This window comes from Prosopis cineraria, unplaced genomic scaffold (genome assembly GCF_029017545.1).
Source record: "Prosopis cineraria cultivar Desert tree isolate PC_DT_omini unplaced genomic scaffold, ASM2901754v1 PC1, whole genome shotgun sequence".
NCBI classification, from domain to species: domain Eukaryota; kingdom Viridiplantae; phylum Streptophyta; class Magnoliopsida; order Fabales; family Fabaceae; genus Prosopis; species Prosopis cineraria.
In genome coordinates this window covers 42,923,621-42,943,723 of record NW_026555332.1, presented here as the reverse complement: position 1 = coordinate 42,943,723, position 20,103 = coordinate 42,923,621, and the positions used below count along the sequence as shown (strand labels likewise).

The 20,103-nt window shown below is 33.9% G+C and overlaps 2 protein-coding genes across 3 annotated transcripts; one reads left to right on the top strand and one right to left on the bottom strand.

Moving 5' to 3' along the window:
• The first annotated feature begins 4,110 nt into the window (after window positions 1–4,110).
• Window positions 4,111–12,337, top strand: LOC129312565 (protease Do-like 2, chloroplastic). The gene is made up of 21 exons (XM_054955225.1): window positions 4,111–4,448; window positions 4,724–4,900; window positions 4,977–5,027; window positions 5,487–5,560; window positions 5,637–5,700; window positions 6,137–6,181; window positions 6,377–6,484; window positions 7,356–7,433; window positions 7,562–7,628; window positions 7,740–7,798; window positions 8,057–8,156; window positions 8,723–8,802; window positions 9,516–9,572; window positions 9,924–10,027; window positions 10,256–10,343; window positions 10,433–10,518; window positions 10,618–10,642; window positions 10,741–10,812; window positions 11,008–11,058; window positions 11,496–11,556; window positions 11,643–12,337. The coding sequence occupies exons 1-21, from the start codon at window positions 4,260–4,262 to the stop codon at window positions 11,885–11,887; spliced, it is 1,881 nt and encodes a 626-aa protein (XP_054811200.1). The 5' UTR covers window positions 4,111–4,259; the 3' UTR covers window positions 11,888–12,337.
• On the bottom strand, window positions 12,294–17,274 carry LOC129312572 (probable indole-3-pyruvate monooxygenase YUCCA10). Of its 2 annotated transcripts, XM_054955244.1 has the most exons (5): window positions 17,154–17,274; window positions 13,388–14,036; window positions 13,056–13,289; window positions 12,678–12,803; window positions 12,294–12,560 (listed from the first exon to the last, which is right to left on the bottom strand). In XM_054955244.1, the coding sequence occupies exons 2-5, from the start codon at window positions 13,997–13,999 to the stop codon at window positions 12,399–12,401; spliced, it is 1,134 nt and encodes a 377-aa protein (XP_054811219.1). In that variant the 5' UTR covers window positions 14,000–14,036; window positions 17,154–17,274; the 3' UTR covers window positions 12,294–12,398. The 2 variants fall into 2 exon arrangements, with proteins under 2 accessions (XP_054811219.1, XP_054811211.1); XM_054955236.1 differs by lacking the exon at window positions 17,154–17,274 and having other exon boundaries at window positions 13,388–14,051.
• Window positions 17,275–20,103: the final 2,829 nt, after the last annotated feature.

Sequence of the window (20,103 nt, the reverse complement as noted above, 5' to 3'; positions counted from 1 at the left end):
TTAATAACTATATCCAAGCTAGTGGGTTCATTGAAAACATACCCACCACGTAAATCAAACCTCCAACAGCCTAAACTCTAATTGAAAACACATAGGAGAGGAAGAGGAAAAGTATAGAAAGCTTACCTAGTTCAATTCTAGCTCAAAATGCTCCCCAGTTGGTGTAAAACCAAAGTCCTAGCAGAGATCTTACTCTCTACTATTGCATTTTCTTTCTCTCTTTCTCTCTATTATTTTTCACAAACTGATTACATTAATTAAGTGCTGACACGCCCCGTCTGTCAGATGACAAAGATCTACCATTCAAATTTTTGAGCCTTCATTTGACTTCAAAGCTGCTTAATGGTCTAATAAGCTGTCAGTGATCTTAAAATTTGATTAATTTAATTAATTCATTATTTTTTACAAATTTAACCTTAATTATTTTAATTAACTCGATGTTGAAATTTTTAGGATGTTACAAGTAAGATTCAAATTTGTAGAAATGAAAGACTGGGAATAACAAACTCACCTATGTTTTTCAATTAGGTAGAAATAATGATGAGAAATAAGATGAGATGCAAGACTAATAGAGGTACTGTTAGTTAAAACGTGGAGAAAATGAAAAGGTTGGAGTAGTTGAAATTTCAAATAACTAGAGTTTAAAGATAATTTGAAATTATAAAGAAGTTATAATAGAATATGCATTTGGATTTGAATCAAATCTGAATCCATATAGACTTTCATATATTCAAATGGGAGATTTGATTCAAATCTAAATCCTTATGCATCCTGTTAGAGTTAATTCAAATTTTAGGTATGGAACATTGTGCTCCCTTGAAATTGACAAGCATACTAGAGGAGTAAATCCTCAAAAGAGTTAATTCTCGTGTCAAATGATTGTGAGTTCCCAAGGGCCTTTGTTATAATTTCTCTGGAGCGTAACAGCTAATTGAGAGATTTAGAGCACGTAAGAGTGTGCACAAAACATAATTGCATTACTAGAAAATAATTACAATGTGTGTTATGATAATCAAAAGGAAAAGCAAAATAAAGTGCCTAGAAGATCTAGACTGAGTATTCAGGGTTGTACAGGGTGAGATTGCAATGATGTTAGGTTAGTGGAGAATGCTCAAGGTAAGTTTGGTTTGTACTTTGGCATTGAAGGATTGCAAAGAGCCTCTTTAGTTATATGCTCATTGCCTTTTATAGATAAAAGCAATATCTCATTCTTTCAAATTTGAATTTCACAACTAGAAAGAGCAAAAACTATTTGCACTAGTTTGAGGATCATGGGTGTGCCTCATTTGAGGGAGAGTGACAAGACAAGTGCTCCATGTTCTTTGAGAGATAGGGAAAATGGCCTTAGGATTTGGCCGCCACTCCATCAAAACATGGCATTTCACTAAATGTTTCTGAAGTCCAGTCTTAATGGGTTGCAATATGGCTTCTTTTGAATTAGGCCTTGGTGAATTCAGCATCAGGCCTAGTGTGTCATCTTTAGCTCAAACACATCTAAATGTAAAATGAATGTTTTTTGAACATGATGTATTTAAAAAAGATAAGTTGAAAAATAATTTCTTTTTCTAACAACATCAATATTTAATTATCTCATCTATATTAAGATAAGGAAGTTTGAAGCTACTTACACATAAAGAGGGCCACATGTGTGTGTGTTATTCATGTATAAAATAAACTTTAAAAACCAACACATAGTATAACAACTTTGCTTGGTGAACATCCATAAATTTTATAAACTAAAAATAAAAAAATATCATGAAGGAGCTTAAACTTTAAAATGACAATCAATTGATTTGCAAATATGTCTTATTTAGTTTTAACGTGCTACGATTGAAAGCCAGTGTCGCTATATTACTGTCAAGTTATTTTTATATAAAACTTTGAGCAAATTAAATGTTTAAGTAGGACCGCTTGGATGATTGGTGAAATACTCCAAAGCCCAAACATTTTAGTGTTACATTTGCGTCCGGTAGAACTTGGCTCTTTGATACCCTGGTCCATGACCTGTTTTAGAATGGCTAGTTTATTGACTCGTTCAATTCAGTTCATTCAATTCAAATCATCATCAATCAATCAATCAATCAAATTAAATAATAGATTAAAAACTGGTTGAAATTGATTAAAAATTAAATACTTTATTATTATTTTATATATTTTTAATATAAAGGAAACCTAAAAGTCCGAAAAACGTGGCAAAAATAATCTAATAGAGTCAACATGCCCCACAGTGTGACCCACAACATCTTATAATATGAGGGTGCTGGAACAAAATCATAAAATTCATTTTTCTCCTACGAGTATGTCGAGTGAGTTTGGTAATACTTTTATTAGCCTCTTTAAACATGTGAACTTGATTATAAGAGACTCTATTTATTTTTAGACTGTTAGAAGACCCAAAAATTGCAACCATTGTGTTATGAAATCCTCACTAGGCACACATGTCATTTCCAATCATGTTATTGGTTAATGTGCTCATGAATCTGCACTTTTTACTCATCAACAAGAAATTCTAAAGCTTCTTGAGACAATTAGACACCAACGTTTAAAAAAACAAAAAATAAAAGGAGCCCAGTGTTTTATGGAATTCACATGTAACAGGTCCATCATCGCATGCATGAATTTCCCCCCTTGAAAACAGGGGAAAGAAACAAAAATTTAAACAGCAATACTAGCATCTTGAATTAAAACTACACATAAATCGGGGAAGGAGAAAAAATAGGATGAAAACACAAGAAAAAACCGTATTGTCTAACATTAACATTTCTCGAAATTCGCTAAACATGCACCATCCAATCACGAGCTAGGAACGTTCCGCTCTCAACAATAACGCCAGCGCTCGGGCAATACAAGGAAGTTATACTATTCCTCAATTCGACATACGAATTTGCTAGATACAAGGCTTGGGAATTATTGTGTTTAACACGCATGGGTGTGCATAACGGAAGCAAGAGCCGCCAAAATGAAAGGCCTTTCGGGGTCTGATTCATGCGGAGTTTGTTAGAGGCTTTTGCACCTTCAAACGCGTATTGCAATCCATTTTCATCCCTCCCCTCACTCTCTTCTCGTGGCATCATCCATTTCATAATATAATTTAAAAACCATTATATTATGAGACATATTTAGAGTCTTGTCAGGGGAAAAATGGCCCATGTTTAAAGAGCAGGCATTTAAACAATCCGATGGACCTGATCACCTTAGCATGCATGTGTACACAGGTTTCCTCTGAATCTCAAGATCGAAGAGAGATTGCGATGCGCTGTTGAAGTAGATTTTGAAATGATATTCTTCCCTTCCCAGATCCTGTCCCCTGTCCACGATTCAGGTCCGGATTTAAGTCCATTATTACATGCTTTACACTGAAATTCTGAGAGCCTACTAGCGAGTGACAGCTCTAGGTTCACACCTGGACTTTAATCCGCCCACACATATTTTGGCTGTGTAATTTTTAATCCATAATTCTGGACAACCTTTCCAATAGACCAATACCAAGCAGTCGTCCAAGCCAGAAAAGCAAGAAAGAAAGAGAAATTGAGCAGTCAGGACCAAGTTGGCCCCAGCCCCTAGCGGAAGATATCATGGCCGATTTAAGTGTAAGTTCTTAAATTCCAGTCTAGCTAAATGCAAAAAATTTGTGGAAGAGTTATTTTTAATTGGCTCTGCTAATGCTCGAATATAAAATATCATTAAATTTTTTAAATAAAAATACAATACTAGAAAAAGAATTAAATAACCAAAAAAACTCCTGAAAAACTGCTTATGTATATTTCTGTTTAAAAAAAGGCAGGCACAATACAGATGCAGTTTAGACTTTAGATTTTGTGGAAATATTTACAAAGAAAGAAGAGTGAGCATATAATAAAATATGGAAAACATATGTAGTGAACCAAATTTGAATTAAGAAAAATGTTTATATTTAGTACCTAATTTATTTCAAATGAAATTGTCTCCAACAGAGAATCATGGGGAATAATAAAAAATTTGTATTTTTTTTTCCCACCTTTGTTGTGTTTTTAATGTTTATTTTAACAATATTTTAAATAATTTCCCAAATTAACAAGGAAGAGCGCTACGATTGGTTAAAAGCACAAGGAGGCGCCAAAAATTGGAGGCCCAATCCAACACAGGGGGAAGCCGGTAGCCATACTAGCAGGAATCAGAGGATAAGGAAAAGAAGAAAAAAGCAAAGGATGCTTTGAAAATTAACATCTATACCAGCACGCTCAACTTGCTTCTCCTCCTTCTCTTCCGGCCTCCCTGAAATGGCCGTTGCCGTATCGAGCATATTCTCCGTCCTATCCTCCACCGTTAAATTCAGCTGCTCCACTTCCTCCCTGTCTTACTTCCCCTCCTCTCACGCACACGTCACTTCCCGCGCCTTTGTATTTGGTCACAAGCGTAGAGACACAAATTCGGACGGAGCCTTATCCTCACCTAAATCCAACATACAAGTAAACCCTAGTTTATACTTGCATTTATTCCTTCAATTTCCTTTTTTATTCTTCTTTTCATCGTAAATTTACATTTACACAATGCACTATTTGCCCACTAACGTTGCACGTTCTCGCACATTGCTTATGTCGAACTTACGTGAGGATGAAACGAAGCTGAAGATGATAAAAGACACACCAAGAGTTTTAGCACCGGAATATATGTTCGCTTACCTTACGGATAATGTAAACTCACGTGTCATTCCAGCTTAACACTTTTGAGTTTGTTATTCCAGAAAGAAGGTTTTGGGCAGAAGAAGTATTCAGGGCGATCAAAAGATGAAAGGCTTTTTCTATATGCTGATGGAGGCAGTGGTAGAAGGGGTGTGGTGGGACTCCAACCAACTGCTCATAAACCATTTGGCATGCCAAGGAAAGAGAATGAGTTTCTGATTGATTCAAAGGAGCCACAGGTATTAATTTCGGTGAGGAATCTTGAATAGATTTTCCCTCTTTAACATTTTTAAGACAATTGTATTTTAATTTCAGGCTGAACCAAGCAATATACAAGATGCTGATTTCCTTAATGCCGTTGTGAAGGTAAAGGTTTTACTCTTTAATTGTTGTGCACTTAATAATAATCTTTTTTAAGAAAATCAAATAATCAAATTGCAAAGTTCAAACCCAAACATGGTATTTGCAATTTTTTTTTCTTTCCTCTGTTGTCAATATTCATGTTTGGGTTGGTTCATGACCTTGGTTGGGATTTGGGAACTTTATGCAATCATCAGTTCGTCAAGTGGACTGAAATTTGATTTTGTTACTTCCCTATATGTAGAATACCAATCATTTCATAATAACCTGATTTGACCCCTCAACTTAGAAGTTAAATACAGTATATTCAACGTTGTTCACAGTTTATGGTGCCTTAAATCACTTTTTCTGGCATTGTAATGCAGCTCTTATCATCTTGACATTTTATGTTATGCAGTGTTATTACTCCCATTACTCTTGCGTGTAACTTCTCAAGAATAAAATCTCTCTGTGTAACATTTTAAGGTTTACTGCACCCATACTGCACCAGATTATTCACTTCCTTGGCAAAAACAAAGACAATACACAAGTACGGGGAGGTAAGCATTTGCAATCCTTATCAATATATGTTAAGGATATGTTTCTTCTTAACCTTATAAGCTACATGATGTGCAGTGCATTTATGATTGAGGGTAGGAAACTTCTGACTAATGCACACTGTGTGGAGCATGATACTCAGGTAATCTCCTGAAGCGTTAAATCTTCAGTAGATCTGATGATGGAAGTTTCACCCCTAAGCTTACTGTTAATTTCTAAAAATTGGTTGCCAAATCGACCTTGTTTTTGTCATAGCTTATCAGATGTCAAAATATAAGAGAAATTTACCCCTAGTACAGACTGAATGGAAGGGAAAATTTTAGAAGGTTATTTTATAGATCTTATGATTGTCTTGATAATTGGCTTTGCGATCTAGTACTATAAGCTTGTAACTATTAACTTTGGCATGTTAACGAATTTTGCAAATTTGAAACTCTTCTATAAAGACACCCTTTAACTAAAATTATATGCTGCTCCTCTTTTACCATTTATGTATTCTAACATTCCTATTATTCTTAATATATGATGCATATAATAAATTAAAATGATTATATTGTCATCAATTTTTGGGGTTGCAGGTAAAAGTTAAGAGAAGAGGTGATGATACAAAATATGTGGCTAAGGTATTGCTCTTATGAAACAATTGTTCGTTAATCCCCCTAATATGCGCCTCCTGTCAACCTCTAAGTGTCAAGAACAGCTTGCTTTAACATGTCTGGCTGCAGTTTTACTATGTGTAAATTGCATTATCTCAGTTATCTAGAGACATTGTTATTTGGCATGTGTTCACGTAATCATGTTCAATGGAATGTGTGCAGGTTTTGGCAAGAGGTATTGACTGTGATATAGCATTGCTTACAGTAGAAAATGATGACTTTTGGAGAGAAGTAGAACCTCTAAGATTTGGACGTTTGCCACATCTTCAGGTTTTGAATACACCTTCCCTCTCTCTCTCTCTGTTTTTTTTTTTTGGAGACTTTCACTGATTGTCTTGTTGTGAATGTTGTTTACTTTCTTTCTTGTGTCCTTCAATGTAATCTGCCTTGAAGAACTGAGTAACTAATTTACTAGTGAAATTGAAGTCAATTGAATCACTGGCATTTGAACGCGCTCTGAGAGTTTCAGATGTGTTGATGAAACTGGGTTGAAATTAAACGTTATTGTGAAGTTTCAGGTAAATGATTATAGTCATAACTTTATTTCTTGATATTTAATGCTTAAAACCTGTTAGAAGTACTTATAAGTTAAGTTAAAAAAGTAACATCCAGTTCATGAATTTAGAAGCTATACTGATAGTCTGCTACATAATGATCCATTTCATATTCAGCAGGTGCATGAAAAAGGAAGTTGAATCATCTTCCCCTTTTCCACCCACTCTACCGCTCCTGTTGACAAAATAGTAGTATTGATTTCTTCACTACCCATGCCAACTATGTGAAGGGAGCTTCTAAAAGGGGGTGATAGGTGCTTGTGCAAGAAAATAATGTTTAAGGCTGACTTGAATGATAATTCTCAATTAAATCATATGATGCCAATGATAATGTTTGTGCTATGATAAGAATAAGGAGTAAGCAATTGAGGCAATATTCTTTTTGCTCTTTATGTGCCAATCTTCAGCAATAGGGACCTGATAGAGTTTTGGGCCAAGAGAAAGAGCTTCATCTTCAAACCCACAAAATCTTGTTGTGCTTTTGTTATTATCATAGTTGGTTTTGGATTTAGGGTTCTAAGGTCAATGGTTGAAAGCCTGTATATTTTGTCAGTTACATATCTTCCATGTTGCTTTCCAACTTGTAGGATGCTGTGACTGTTGTGGGATATCCCTTTGGAGGAGACACAATTTCAGTGACAAAGGGAGTTGTATCTCGTATAGAGGTTTGATAATACGAATGTGCTGATTCAGACCTTTTAATTCTATCAGTTGTGATGTCAAATCAGTCCTTGATGTACTAGGACGTTACTAACTTCTTCTTGCTAAGTTGTTTAAAAAAAAAATGTAATAGGTCACATCATATGCTCATGGATCATCTGATTTGTTGGGGATTCAAATTGACGCTGCAATAAATCCTGGTTAGTAGAGCTCACACTTAGTTTGACTCTCCTGTCAAGGGTAAAATTTCTTTGATCACTGTTTTTCCTGTTCTAAATCATGACACCCATTGTTTGTACTGCTAAATTTAGGTAATAGTGGTGGTCCAGCCTTCAATGACCAAGGGGAGTGCATCGGTGTAGCTTTTCAGGTAGATTATATGGCCTACTTTCAGTTGATGTGCCAACGGTTACTTGGCTTGTAAATTTTAGCTTGACACCATTTTTGTAAGAAGTAGCTTTCCTTGGTAAGTTATTAGAATTCCATTTAGGGAGGATAACCGCCCTTATGGTATAACAGAGAACTTCATAATACTGGTCCTATTTTTTAGCTCTTGCTATTTGATTAGTAGCTCACATGCACTGTCTGCTCTTTCTTTGTTCATTTACTAATGAAATGCTGTCTCTAGGTGTACAGATCTGAAGAGGCAGAAAATATTGGATATGTAATACCAACCACTGTCGTTTCTCATTTTCTAGATGACTATGAGAAAAATGGAAAGTACACTGGTAAGAAACCCTCATTAAATATGCTAATATTTGGCAGATCTGAAGTGTCCCAATGTTTCTGGAGTCACTGCACCAAGTCAAATTGCATGGTTAATTTGTTGTTTTATGGAACTAATTGTTATTTTGTATTGCTCTAAGAACATCCACCCAAAATTCTGATACCAAGTGAGAGCTATTCAACTTAAAACTTCTGCGTTCACAATTGCACCATTCTTTAGTATCCGGTTTGCTAGAGTGCTTGGTAACTTCTTGACAGCCCCAACATTTTCACGTATTTTCTTCTAGTTTGTGCCCATACATTGATCTTTTAGTATCTTTGCACAAAGCAGGAACAGAAACAATTATTCTCAATTGAGTGTCAGAATCTGTTTCCTTGTTGCTTTATATGCCCTGTGATGCCTAAATATCTTCTAGTTTCAGGCATCAGCATTGCATCTTTGAAAATAGTTTATCATCATTGTTTTTCACTAACCTTTTTCATCTGTTGCATTCATTTTGATTTTAACCTATAAATCAATCATAACATTCGATTGTGTTGTTGTCTGGAATTGTCTTTTTACTCTCAGGTTTCCCTTGCCTTGGTGTGCTTTTACAGAAGTTAGAGAATCCTGCACTTAGAGCATGCTTGAAAGTGCAGTCTAATGAGGTTTGTCTCTATACAATCTTAAGGGGGTTAAAGCAGTTTGCATGCTAGCATTACGGTCGCATTCTTCACATCACATCTGATATTTTCCTTAGATTAACTCGTGAACACCATGGTCTTCTTAAATATGACCTGATCTTGGTTGGTTGTGCATAAATTGCACATTATGGGCTTTGTCATCAGAATAAAGTGTAAGTCACTGCCATAAGAATGTGGATATGGTGGGTTGAAATAGGATGACTGATTGAGGATCTTACCTCTTAAATGGAAGGAATTGACTGCGGTAGAAAAAGTATTGGAAACGTGGCGGGTGCATGAGGAAGATAGAAAGTGGAAAAAAATGAGAGTTTTGCAGATGGGATGCTATAAGCCTAGAACCCATGGAGTTGGGACACGGGATATTATTTCCAATTTCACGGCTTGTTGATTTATAGTTGGCAACTCGAAGGGCATAGAAGAATTATTCTTGTCTTCAGTATTAATATTCAATGATTGATGATTGAATTTCAGTGATCTAATGCAGTTAGTATTTGTATCCCCTCCATAAAATTGTACATATTGTAGTATATCATGTGTTGACGTTTTCAATCACATGGCTGCATATGGTTGAAAAGAAAATTGTGTCAATGGTACTTCTGGTTGCCATGCAATATTTAGATATAGTTATCTTGCCCTTGTTAACATTCTTGGACTATTTATATGTTTGTCTTCTGCAGGGTGTATTGGTACGCAGAGTTGAACCAACTTCTGATGCGAATAATGTGTTGAAGGAGGTATATTGGACAGTTTTGGCTTCTCAAAATATTGTCCTTGAATGGTAATTTAATTGAGGCTCAAAACAAAAGCTTTTAAGAAACGTGTGATTCTAAAGAACTTGGACTGTTTTTCAGAAAGTCTGGTCCATGAGGAATGTCAATTTTCAATAGCTGCTGTAGTGACTTCTACATCACCCTTGCTGAATAGTCCAACAGCCAACTTATCTATTTTGAGATCTTTTTTGGATTTTTTTTTTAATGGAAAAGGGTAGGAGGGAAGGCATACCTGTGGAATTGGACGCTAGCCTTTTGGCTATTTCAATCCCTTTGAAATGTGTGTTAACATTTTAAATAAATTCTCTGTTTCAGGGCGATGTGATTTTCAGCTTTGATGATGTTCATGTTGGCTGTGAAGGAACAGTTCCATTCAGATCAAATGAACGAATTGCATTCAGATTCCTCATTAGTCAAAAGTATGGTTTTCCCTTTTTGAATTAACCACTTGAGATCCAGTTTATAGTTTATCACTTCTTTCTCAATTAAGATTAATGTTACCAATATAAGTTTTTGTTTATGAACTTTGACCTTTGAATGCATGTTTACCTTGAAGCGCTGTAAGTTGGTAATTATCTACAACATCTATTTTTGTGGGGGTACAAGTGCTTATTTTGTGGCTTCTCAAAGTTTATCGTGCTGTACAGATTTGCAGGGGACTCTGCAGAGCTTGGTATTATTAGAGGAGGAACAACAATGAAGGCCAAAGTAGTTTTGAACCCACGAGTTCATTTGGTATGTTATAAAAATCCAACATCGATCAATTTCTTTATTTCCATGATGTGGAACTCTTTCTTTTTGTAATTCTTGTTTCTCTTTTCAAGGTTCCCTATCACATTGATGGAGGTCAGCCTTCCTATCTAATAATTGCTGGCTTAGTGTTCACACCTCTCTCAGAGCCATTGATAGAGTATGCTGTCTAAACTTGTTTCTGTTCTTCACATTAAGCAATGCTCATAACCTTTTTCCCTACTTCTAATTGAACCGTTAATTATTGATCTTTTGGCAGAGAGGAATGTGAAGACTCCATAGGGGTAAGTTCAGATTTATAGGGGTTACTTTATTAGCACATGAAAGTTGTTAATGTAAACGATTTTTCCATTGAGTTTTACCTTCCTTTCCCCCCGGCCAGTTGAAACTATTGACAAAGGCACGTTATTCTCTGGCAAGGTTCAAAGGGGAACAGATTGTAATCTTATCACAGGTTGGTTGCTGGATTTCTTTCTTGACAATATTTTAAATGATGTGTGGTTGTATCCTTAGAAGTCTTGCATAGCTCGTGACATTAAGTTGTTTTTACTAAAGCTCAACAGATTTATTGCTTGGAACATTTTTTTATGAGATGTTTTAAGTGACTTGTGTGGTATGATTTTGCTTCACTCCTCTTTTTGATTTACAGGTCTTGGCAAACGAAGTCAACATAGGTTATGAAGATATGAGCAATCAGCAGGCAAGTCATTCTTATGCATGAGATTGACTGCTGCTAATTTAGATATTCTCTTCGCCAAAGGGGGCAAAAAAAAAAAAAACAATTGCAGATTTTGAAATTTAACGGGACTTGATTAATGACGCCCATCAACTAGCACACCTTGTCCATTGATTGTATAATGGGAGAATTTCAGTTAGCCACCGTTAACCTAACTTAATTGTAGTCAACTCCCCTAAAACTTTGAAATTTCACTGTACATGTGAGGGACTGAAATGAAATTAAAAAGATGACTCAAATGGCCTTATTTTTAGGTGATTCCAGAGGATTTTAGATTATTTTCAGGAGGTGCAGATTTGATCCAATAGGACTCGAATTAAAAAAAAAAAAAATCCCTCACCTTGCACACTGTTGATTGTATCGCATAATTTTAGATATATTCTCATAAAGGAAAGTTGCAGGTCCTGAAATTCAATGGGACTAGAATTAAAAACATCCATCACCTTGCACACCTTGTTGATTGTGAGTTGTAGCTTCCTCTCTCTATCATCCTCTTGTTTTTTATTTCAATACGGAGCGTGTTCAAGCTGCTCTATGCTTCTGATCAGCTTGCAAGGACAGATATCTATGCTTCGAGTTTGAAGATAACTATATTGCTGTTTTGGAGGGAGAAGAAGCTGCAGCTGCTTCATCCTGCATCCTGAGAGATTATGGGATCCCATCTGAAAGATCTTCTGATCTTTTGAATCCATACGTGGATTCATTGGGAGACGATCAACCACTAGACCGGGAATTTGGTGACAGTCCCGTTTCAAACTTTGAAGTTGACTTTGATGGACTGCTCTGGGCGTAAATTTCCACTTTCGCGATCGAAATGTGAAATTCCTCACGCGATAGCAGCAATGCTCGAAGCACATGGTAACAATTTTGGGCCCCATTGACGCTTTGCAACAGTACCAGCGCAGCACCTTGACGGGAACGCATGAAAATTGATCGGTATAGATTCTTACGTGGGGCAGGCTAGAAGGGATAATTTTGTTTTTCTCCTCTTCTCGCCCCAATGACTAAAAATTTTATGTCTTCGTGAGAAATGGGGTTTTATTATGACGTTAATTATTATTTATTTTTCATATTTTCCCTTCTTTCATGTTTGCTCACTCCTGTAATTGATTAAAATTTTCCATGTAATACTTGGACATTTTTAGGGAGATGTAGCGCACAGAAGAGTGGTTCTTAGAAAACCCTGGATGGCATCGATGTAACACAATAAATTCATTTATTATAGTCCAGTTTTCGCAGACAACTTATTCAGTGCCCCACCCAATAATTCATACTCTAATTCCATAATGCCATCGTTTTCTCAATTACACAATTGAGAATTGAGATAATATATTTTCGGCATCTGCGGAAGCCCCATAAAAGCCTCTCCTTGATAGCCCAACGCAATACAAGCCATTCTTTCCCTTCCAATGATTAGGGTAATTAAGCTTTGGAATCCCATCATCATTCAAGAGAGAATCATTGCCCTATCAAACAAGCCGCATAATTAATGATTATAATATTGTAATAATTAAGATTTAAGAATTCTTAAAATATAAAGGGGGATCAATCAGTTAATTTGAATCCCTAGGCCCATACCATACCTTCAGCCATTTGTGCGTTGATCTTTTGAAGCCGGTGCAGAAAACGATGGAGTCAAATGGTTGCGACCTGCCATTTTTGAATACGACGTCGTTGCCATCCACGCTTTCTATTTCCTCTGGAATCACCTGCTTTCCCATATTATATGATGATATAATAGCGTTCAATCAAGAACAAAACGGAACCTTGATCAAACTCAGAATTATGAAATTCCGAAGGCTGAATAATATCTAGTGAGAAAGAAATAATCGACACTTTTTATATTCCCAAGTCTCTGAGAGTTTTCTAAATTTAAGATTCCCGTAAATGCAGGTGAGGGAGCTAACAGTCTAAAAGACTCTTCCTGATTGAATAACAATTTATGAAAGCCATAAGGTTACCTGTATCTCCCCAGATTTGATCTTCTCGTAGGTTCCAACGTCAATAACTGGATACTTGCCATACTTGATCTTCATGGAGAAAGGACCTTCCTGAGGCCTCTTGATCCTAAATTTTGAAACATCCCCATAAACCATTCTGCTGAGAATCACCAACAGTGAGTCCACTATGTTCAAAGGCAAATATTTCAGCAGCATCAATCCCAGATTCGTCATCCCTCTTGATAGCAAATGTATCTGCATTAATTAATTCAACCTTTCAATTAAATGCGCTGACCACAAACATATTATACAACAGATACAAATACTTTTAGCTGAGATTCTGTATATATCACCGAGCTTCGAATCAGGATGGAAGCTTTGGCTCCATGGTTGGCCAGGTCCAATGCGATTTCCACGCCTGAATTACCGGATCCAACCACCAGAACATGCTCGTCTTTGAATTCCTTCCCTGACTTGAACCCAGTTGAATGGATCACTCTCCCTTTGAACCCACCTAACCCCTCCACCTCCGGCACGAAAGGCTCGCTGTTTTCTCCAGTGGCCACCACCAGAAACCTCCCGGAATATTCCTCAACCTCACCGGAATCCCCATTCCTAGCTTGCACCCTCCATTTCTGGCCACCCTCGTCGTACTTCGCTCTCTCCACAGTTCTGCCGTAGAGAGGACTGATTCTGAAGTGTGACACGTAGTCGTTGAGGTACTGTAGGAACTGCTTCTTGGGTACGTACTGAGGATAAGAGGGTGGGAACGACATGTGAGGAAGCTCACAGAATTGCTTTCTGAGGTGAAGGTGAAGGCGATCGTAGGAATACTTGAACCATAGAGAAGCGAAACAGTCGTCTCTTTCGAGGACTATGAAGGGAATAGATCGTCGTGTTAAGCATGCCGCCACAGAGAGGCCAGAAGGACCTGCTCCCACGATGATCACACAGCGATGCTGCATTTTTTCTTGGGGGTTGTACGTAATGTCAAGTTGTTAACTGTGAGGTGGGGAAGAAGTGAGACACATCCAATATAGACATGTGAAACGGGCGGGCTGGACTCTTATAAAAGCCCAAGCTCTTAAGCGATTTTTTATTTTTCATCCTTTTTTTAAAACTCAACCTTTATTTAAAAAATTTAGACTTGATCTTATAAGTTTTATTTTAAAAAAAATTAAAAAAAATTAAATAATATAAATTAATTAAAATATTTTAAAATTAAAAAAAATTAGAATTTTATAATATTTTAAAAATTAAACAACACACATTTAAAAATCTAATAAAAAAATTTAAATCTTGGTTAAAAAATAATTATTTTTTATAAATACACAAACATAATATTTTAGAAAAATAAAAAAATATCAAAATTTTATATTGTATGTTGATATTTATTAAATTATATTAAATTAATTTTAAAATAAATTAAAATTAATAATAATGTAATGCGTGTAGGATTAATATTTCAGGTGAGTAGGTCCTTTTTAGCTTTAAATGTATGTTCTACCAAAGAAAAAAAAATTAATAATAATATAACAGGGTTTGAAAGGTTGCTCGAGCCCGAGTTCTTTTTTATAGGGCTTATCAAAGCCAATTTTTAAGCTTGATTACTTTAAAAAAATAATTTTTAAAGCCAAAATCTTTATTTAATAGGGCTTTCAAGTCCAGCTTTTATTCTTGATTCTAAGTATATACTCCCTTTCTCCCCATATATAAGGTATTTTTTAAAAATTTATTTTATCCTTAAATATAACAGGTGACGATGATATTTTTAAATAAGTAGATAATTTTATTCTTGTCTTAAAAAATAGAATGAATCATTAATTTTTTTTTGTTACCATCATGATATTAATTATAATATTATTAGGGGTAAAATTAAAAAATTATTGTATTTTTATGTGAATTTAATTAAATAATAAGCTTTTATTGATATATAAAATTTAATTAAAGATATTTTATATATAAAGATGGAGAGAGTAAATGGGATTTATGGGAAGGGAAAACATAGGAACTGAGATATTTAAAGGAAAAAAAAAGTAGCTAGAACGGTAACAGAGACAAAGAATTAATGAGTAATAATTACAATTTATATAATCCCTCAGTTTTCTTCCACAAATGCTTTCTTGTTTTTGTTCATTATTACAATTATCCTCTCGTTAAAGTTAATCTTATTCAAGGTAAAATTGAGTATTTAATATCAATATTTCTTCTAATAAAAATTTAAATTTAAATTTACAACGTTGTAAATAATTAGTTTATTCTATTAAACTCAATTTATGTTAATTGCTTTCTTGTTTTATATATTATAAGCAAAGCTATAAAACTTAAAAATTGTTATCACATTTTTTTCTCAAATGGTTAAACATAAAATTAAAATTTATCTTCACAAGACAAACTTGTATCATTAATTATAAGGGTAATTTAATCTAAATTTTTTAATTTCAAATGTAATTATTATATTTAACTAACTTTGTTGAATTATGTGAGTTATTTTTTTTCTAACTCCTTCTGGCCAAAATATAAACATTTTTTAACAATAATACACATACCAATAAAATCTTTATTCTCATGAAAAAAATATATATTATTTTTTCTTTTTACCTTTAGTTTCAATTTATCATAAGTGAAAAGAAAGTCATAAATTCACATATATAAAATCTAAATTAATAAATACAAGGGGTAAAATAGAAAAGAAAAATTTTACAAATACTACATTGTTTATATTTTGAACTAAAATTAGTTAGAAAAAAATGCTCATATTTTACACCAAAGAGCGTACTAATATTCCTAATCATAATATAGTCAGCTCTAATCTCTTACAATAAATACAATATTTATACTCCAACTCTCAACAAATATATTGGCAACTCATACAAAATTATGGGATTGGAATTATATTTGTGCTCTCTTCATCTCATTATTTAAGACATTTTTTGAGGTGATTTAATATTCTAATAAGACATTTTGAAAAATAAATTTTTATTAATAATAATTATTTTAATATTATTTCTCATTATTTTACTCCTTAAATAAATTTCACTCCCTCCCTCTCATTAATAAAGGATATTTTTAAAAATTTATAAAAAATTAACATTATTGACTGTATTTAATAAATTTTATTGATATGTATAGTTTTATCAAAAATTCCTTATAAATTAGGATAAAAGAAGTAAAAGAGAAATATTTAAATAAGAAGTAGTCAATTATTGAGCTATACAAGATAAAGAATTAATGAATAATAATTTCAAAAGATACATACTATTTTCTTAATCGTAATCTAGCCAGCTCTAGTTGTATATAATAAATAAGGTTAAAATATAAATCTGCCCTTAAAAGTTTTTTTGAAGGCTTAATTGATATTCTAAAATATTTATTTAAAGATCCAATGTTGTCATGATGTCTTTAAAAATGATATAATATTATCCTGGACTAACATATTCATATTTTAACTGTCAGTTGGCTATTACTTGCCACATGGCATATATTTTGACCAGAAATGCTGATGGGGCACATCCACATTGCATTCACTTGACTTATCTTCATTTCCCTTGTACATCGCCAACAACCATGGAAGCAAAATCAAATTCAACATCCCAGATCATGAAATAGATGTCAAATGATAAACCCAGACTAAGAAAAAAACATGAAGAAGGAAACCATTCAACAAGAATTTGCAAGATTCAGAAAATGCATGTATGAAGAATAAGAGTGAACGGGAAAAATTGCAACAAGGAGCGAGAATCTTTCTGAAACCATCAAACCCAGGCATCAAATCCAATCCAGATCTAGAATATCGAAAGAAGGAAACCAAAAATAAAACATATTTATAAAAAATATACTAGAAAGTCCTTTGCTTACTCATTAATTTTGGGAAAATCCTTTATTTTCTTAAAAAATCCTTTGCTTGTGAACACGTTATCTCGATGATTTGGAAATCATGCAGATCCGACATGGAACAATCAAACATGAACGCGAATGGATACTCCCTCAGAGTCAAATCTGATCCCTCTTCCTTTCCATTGAAACCCATCCCAAGAAAGCAACTTAATCCCTCTCCCTCTACATCGAAACCCATTCCAAGAAATCAAAACCTAATAGATTCTGAAGGAGAAAACATACCTGTGGAGTTGTACTGGATAGAACACCGTATGCAGGAACGCAGTCACAAGATAGAAATTGATTCGGGTTCTCAAAGCAAATGCACACTTTGAAAGACAAGGCAAAGAGGGAGAGAAAAAAAAAAAAAGAAAAGAGAATCTGTATCTAGGAATTTAAAACCAATCAAATGCATTATTGCATTCTCCCATATAGGATTCTTAATTGACTTCGATGCATGCATGCATTCTCAGACGTGAGAGTTGTCAAAAAAACTGTCCCCACCTAATTCACAAAATTGAATGATGGGAACATTTGCATCGAAGGACCTAGAGCATATTATACTTAGAAACCTAAATAAATTATTAAGTTTGTAAAATTTACACAAATGTAATCCTAAGTTTTTAAAATTTAAAATGCTACAAAATCATTTTATAAACTAAATCAAATCAAAACATGTATATGGGAACATGAATAATATACAAAATAAGATAATAAATCAAAGTAGGGTCAAAAGAGAAAAAAACAATAATTCTAGTATAATACGCCATGGCATAAAATTTTACGCTGAAGTATAAAATCTAAAACCTATGCTATCATGGTAAATTTTCTAACCAAAATTCCAACACGCCTCATTTCTTTGTCCAATGTCCGATTGAGGTGATATAAGTGTTTATGAAAAGTTTTATTTGAACTCTAGTTAATGACATTAATTTCACATCCAAATCATTTCTCAATTAAAAGTTGGATACTAAAGTATAAATTTACTCATTTATGCTTTTAAAATAAAAATAAGGTGTCCAAAATTAACCACATGTCATAAGCTCACAATTACCCTTAAACCACACTCAGTAGACTCAATAAGACTTGTGCGACACACCAAAGCACTCCAATGACATGTACAATACATTTTAATATTTAACCCCTTAATCTCAAAAATAACAAGGGGAGTCTCATTCATGTAATTTAATATCTAATTTACCATCCATCACAAACATATTCACTCTTTACCTACACTAGTGTTTTGACCCTATTTAAATTATATATTTAATTAACATACAACCTAAGTGTAAAGTCACCCTTACTAATTCAAAATTTGAGGTAATCACGAGAATAACCTAAATGTATTATCAAGTTTGTAAAATTTATATAATTGGGATCCCAAATTTTCAAAATTTAAAATGTCATAAAATTATTTAAATAATAAAATCAAAGCAAAATATGTATGCGAAAGCATGGACATCATATAAGATAAAATAATATCAAGTTAGGGTTAGCATAGCAAAAACTAAATTTGGCACAATTACATTGCAGCAAAAAATTTCATGCTACGACATAAACTGCAGAACCCATGACAACAAGCTGTTATGGTAGATTTTCTGGTTGAACTTTCGATATGCACCAATTTTTCAACCAATGTCCAATTGAGGTAATCTAGATGACCACATAAAGCTTTCTTCAAACTCTAGTTAATAGTACTAGTATCACATTCAAATTATCTTTCAATGGAAAGTTAGATATCAAAATGCAAACTTACTCATTTATACTTTCAAAATATAACTAAGGTGTTCAAAACTCAATTTAAATACCAAACGCCTACACCAACCTTTGTATCACACTCAATAAATTATAATGAACTCATGCAACACATCACAACAATCAAACAACACACATATCACATTTTCACTGTTCAACCCCTTGGTCACAAATACATAAGGAGAAGTCAAATCATGTAATTGTACACAAAAATCACCATCATTTACAAATATACTCACTCCTTACTTGCACAAGTATTTTGACTTTGCTTAAATTTTTATAATTAATATATATTAATTATCCAGATATATTTTGCATAGTTTTGGAATATGCAAAGTATATCTAGATAGTTAATATACATCAATTATAAAACTCTTAATATTAAATTGGGCCTTTTGAATTAAATCTAGATCATATTAAAAATAAAAAATTTATTAAAATTATTTTATAATTTTTATTTTAAGAAATATAAAATATAATGATACTTTAAATTTAGATCATTTCGATCAAAATTTAAATGATCTAGATTTCATCGTAATTATGCGTTGAGCACTGAAACCAACGTTGACGGTGAAGGTGCTCTTCTCCAAAACTTTCCGCAACAAATTATTATAACGTGGTGCTAGGAACCCCTATTGATTTTTTCCCTTTACTTTTTTAAACAACAAAACCCAACAGAATGACGATGATGCGGATTGGCGAGGAGGAGGGAATGTTTTCTTTGACTTTGATGGATCAAATTCAGGTAAAGCTCAATTAAAAAATCATGTGGACGTGCCCAAGTAAGTTGGAAGACGCTCAAATAAGTAAAGCCCAAACACCACGAACAATATGGGCTTTGGGTTTCTTATTTGGGCTTGTCTTATTGTGTTAACCCAGCTACTTTCAAAATTATTACTCCTTTGTTATCATTATTTTGTAAGAATGAGTAATTTTTTTTTTAATGAGATCTGAACCTAAATTTTGGTATTTTTGTTTTTATTTTTGATTCAATTTTTTTGGTTAAATCAACAGTGAGAGTTCATGTTGATTGAGTTTACTCCTTATATTATCAAAAAAAAAAAAAAACCGACGAAAGAAAGAGACAAGTTCATCTGTTATCACCAGTGTTGTCAAAACTAGACCGGACAGTCTGACTGTCACTTGCTGAGTAAAGTGGTCTGGTTTAACCAATTGAACCACTTAAACTGTTGGATTGGATTGACCCGGATAGAACCGTCCGGTTTTCATTGAACTGGAGTTGACCTGAAATCCGGAGTCGATTCAATATGGGTCAATTCGAGTCAGTAAAAATTAAAAAAAAACTTAGGGCTCATACGTGGTATGTAACTCGTCGGTCCATGACTTAAGAAAATAAGAAATGAAAAAAGCAGAGAGCCACACACAGACACCACAGAGTCACAGACCTGAGCTGAGAGATTGAGACCTCACTCTTGTG

Bases quoted from the DNA above. Each gene is read 5' to 3' on its own strand.
- LOC129312565 (XM_054955225.1), top strand. From the start codon at position 4,260: ATGGCCGTTGCCGTATCGAGCATATTCTCCGTCCTATCCTCCACCGTT. The intron at 5,028-5,486 runs GTAAAGGTTTTA...TAACATTTTAAG, and splicing joins TCCTTAATGCCGTTGTGAAG to GTTTACTGCACCCATACTGC. The intron at 7,629-7,739 runs GTTAGTAGAGCT...TGCTAAATTTAG, and splicing joins TGACGCTGCAATAAATCCTG to GTAATAGTGGTGGTCCAGCC.
- LOC129312572 (XM_054955244.1), bottom strand. From the start codon at position 13,999: ATGCAGCATCGCTGTGTGATCATCGTGGGAGCAGGTCCTTCTGGCCTC. The intron at 13,290-13,387 runs GTGATATATACA...TAATTAATGCAG, and splicing joins CCATCCTGATTCGAAGCTCG to ATACATTTGCTATCAAGAGG. The intron at 12,804-13,055 runs GTAACCTTATGG...ATGGGAAAGCAG, and splicing joins TCAAATCTGGGGAGATACAG to GTGATTCCAGAGGAAATAGA.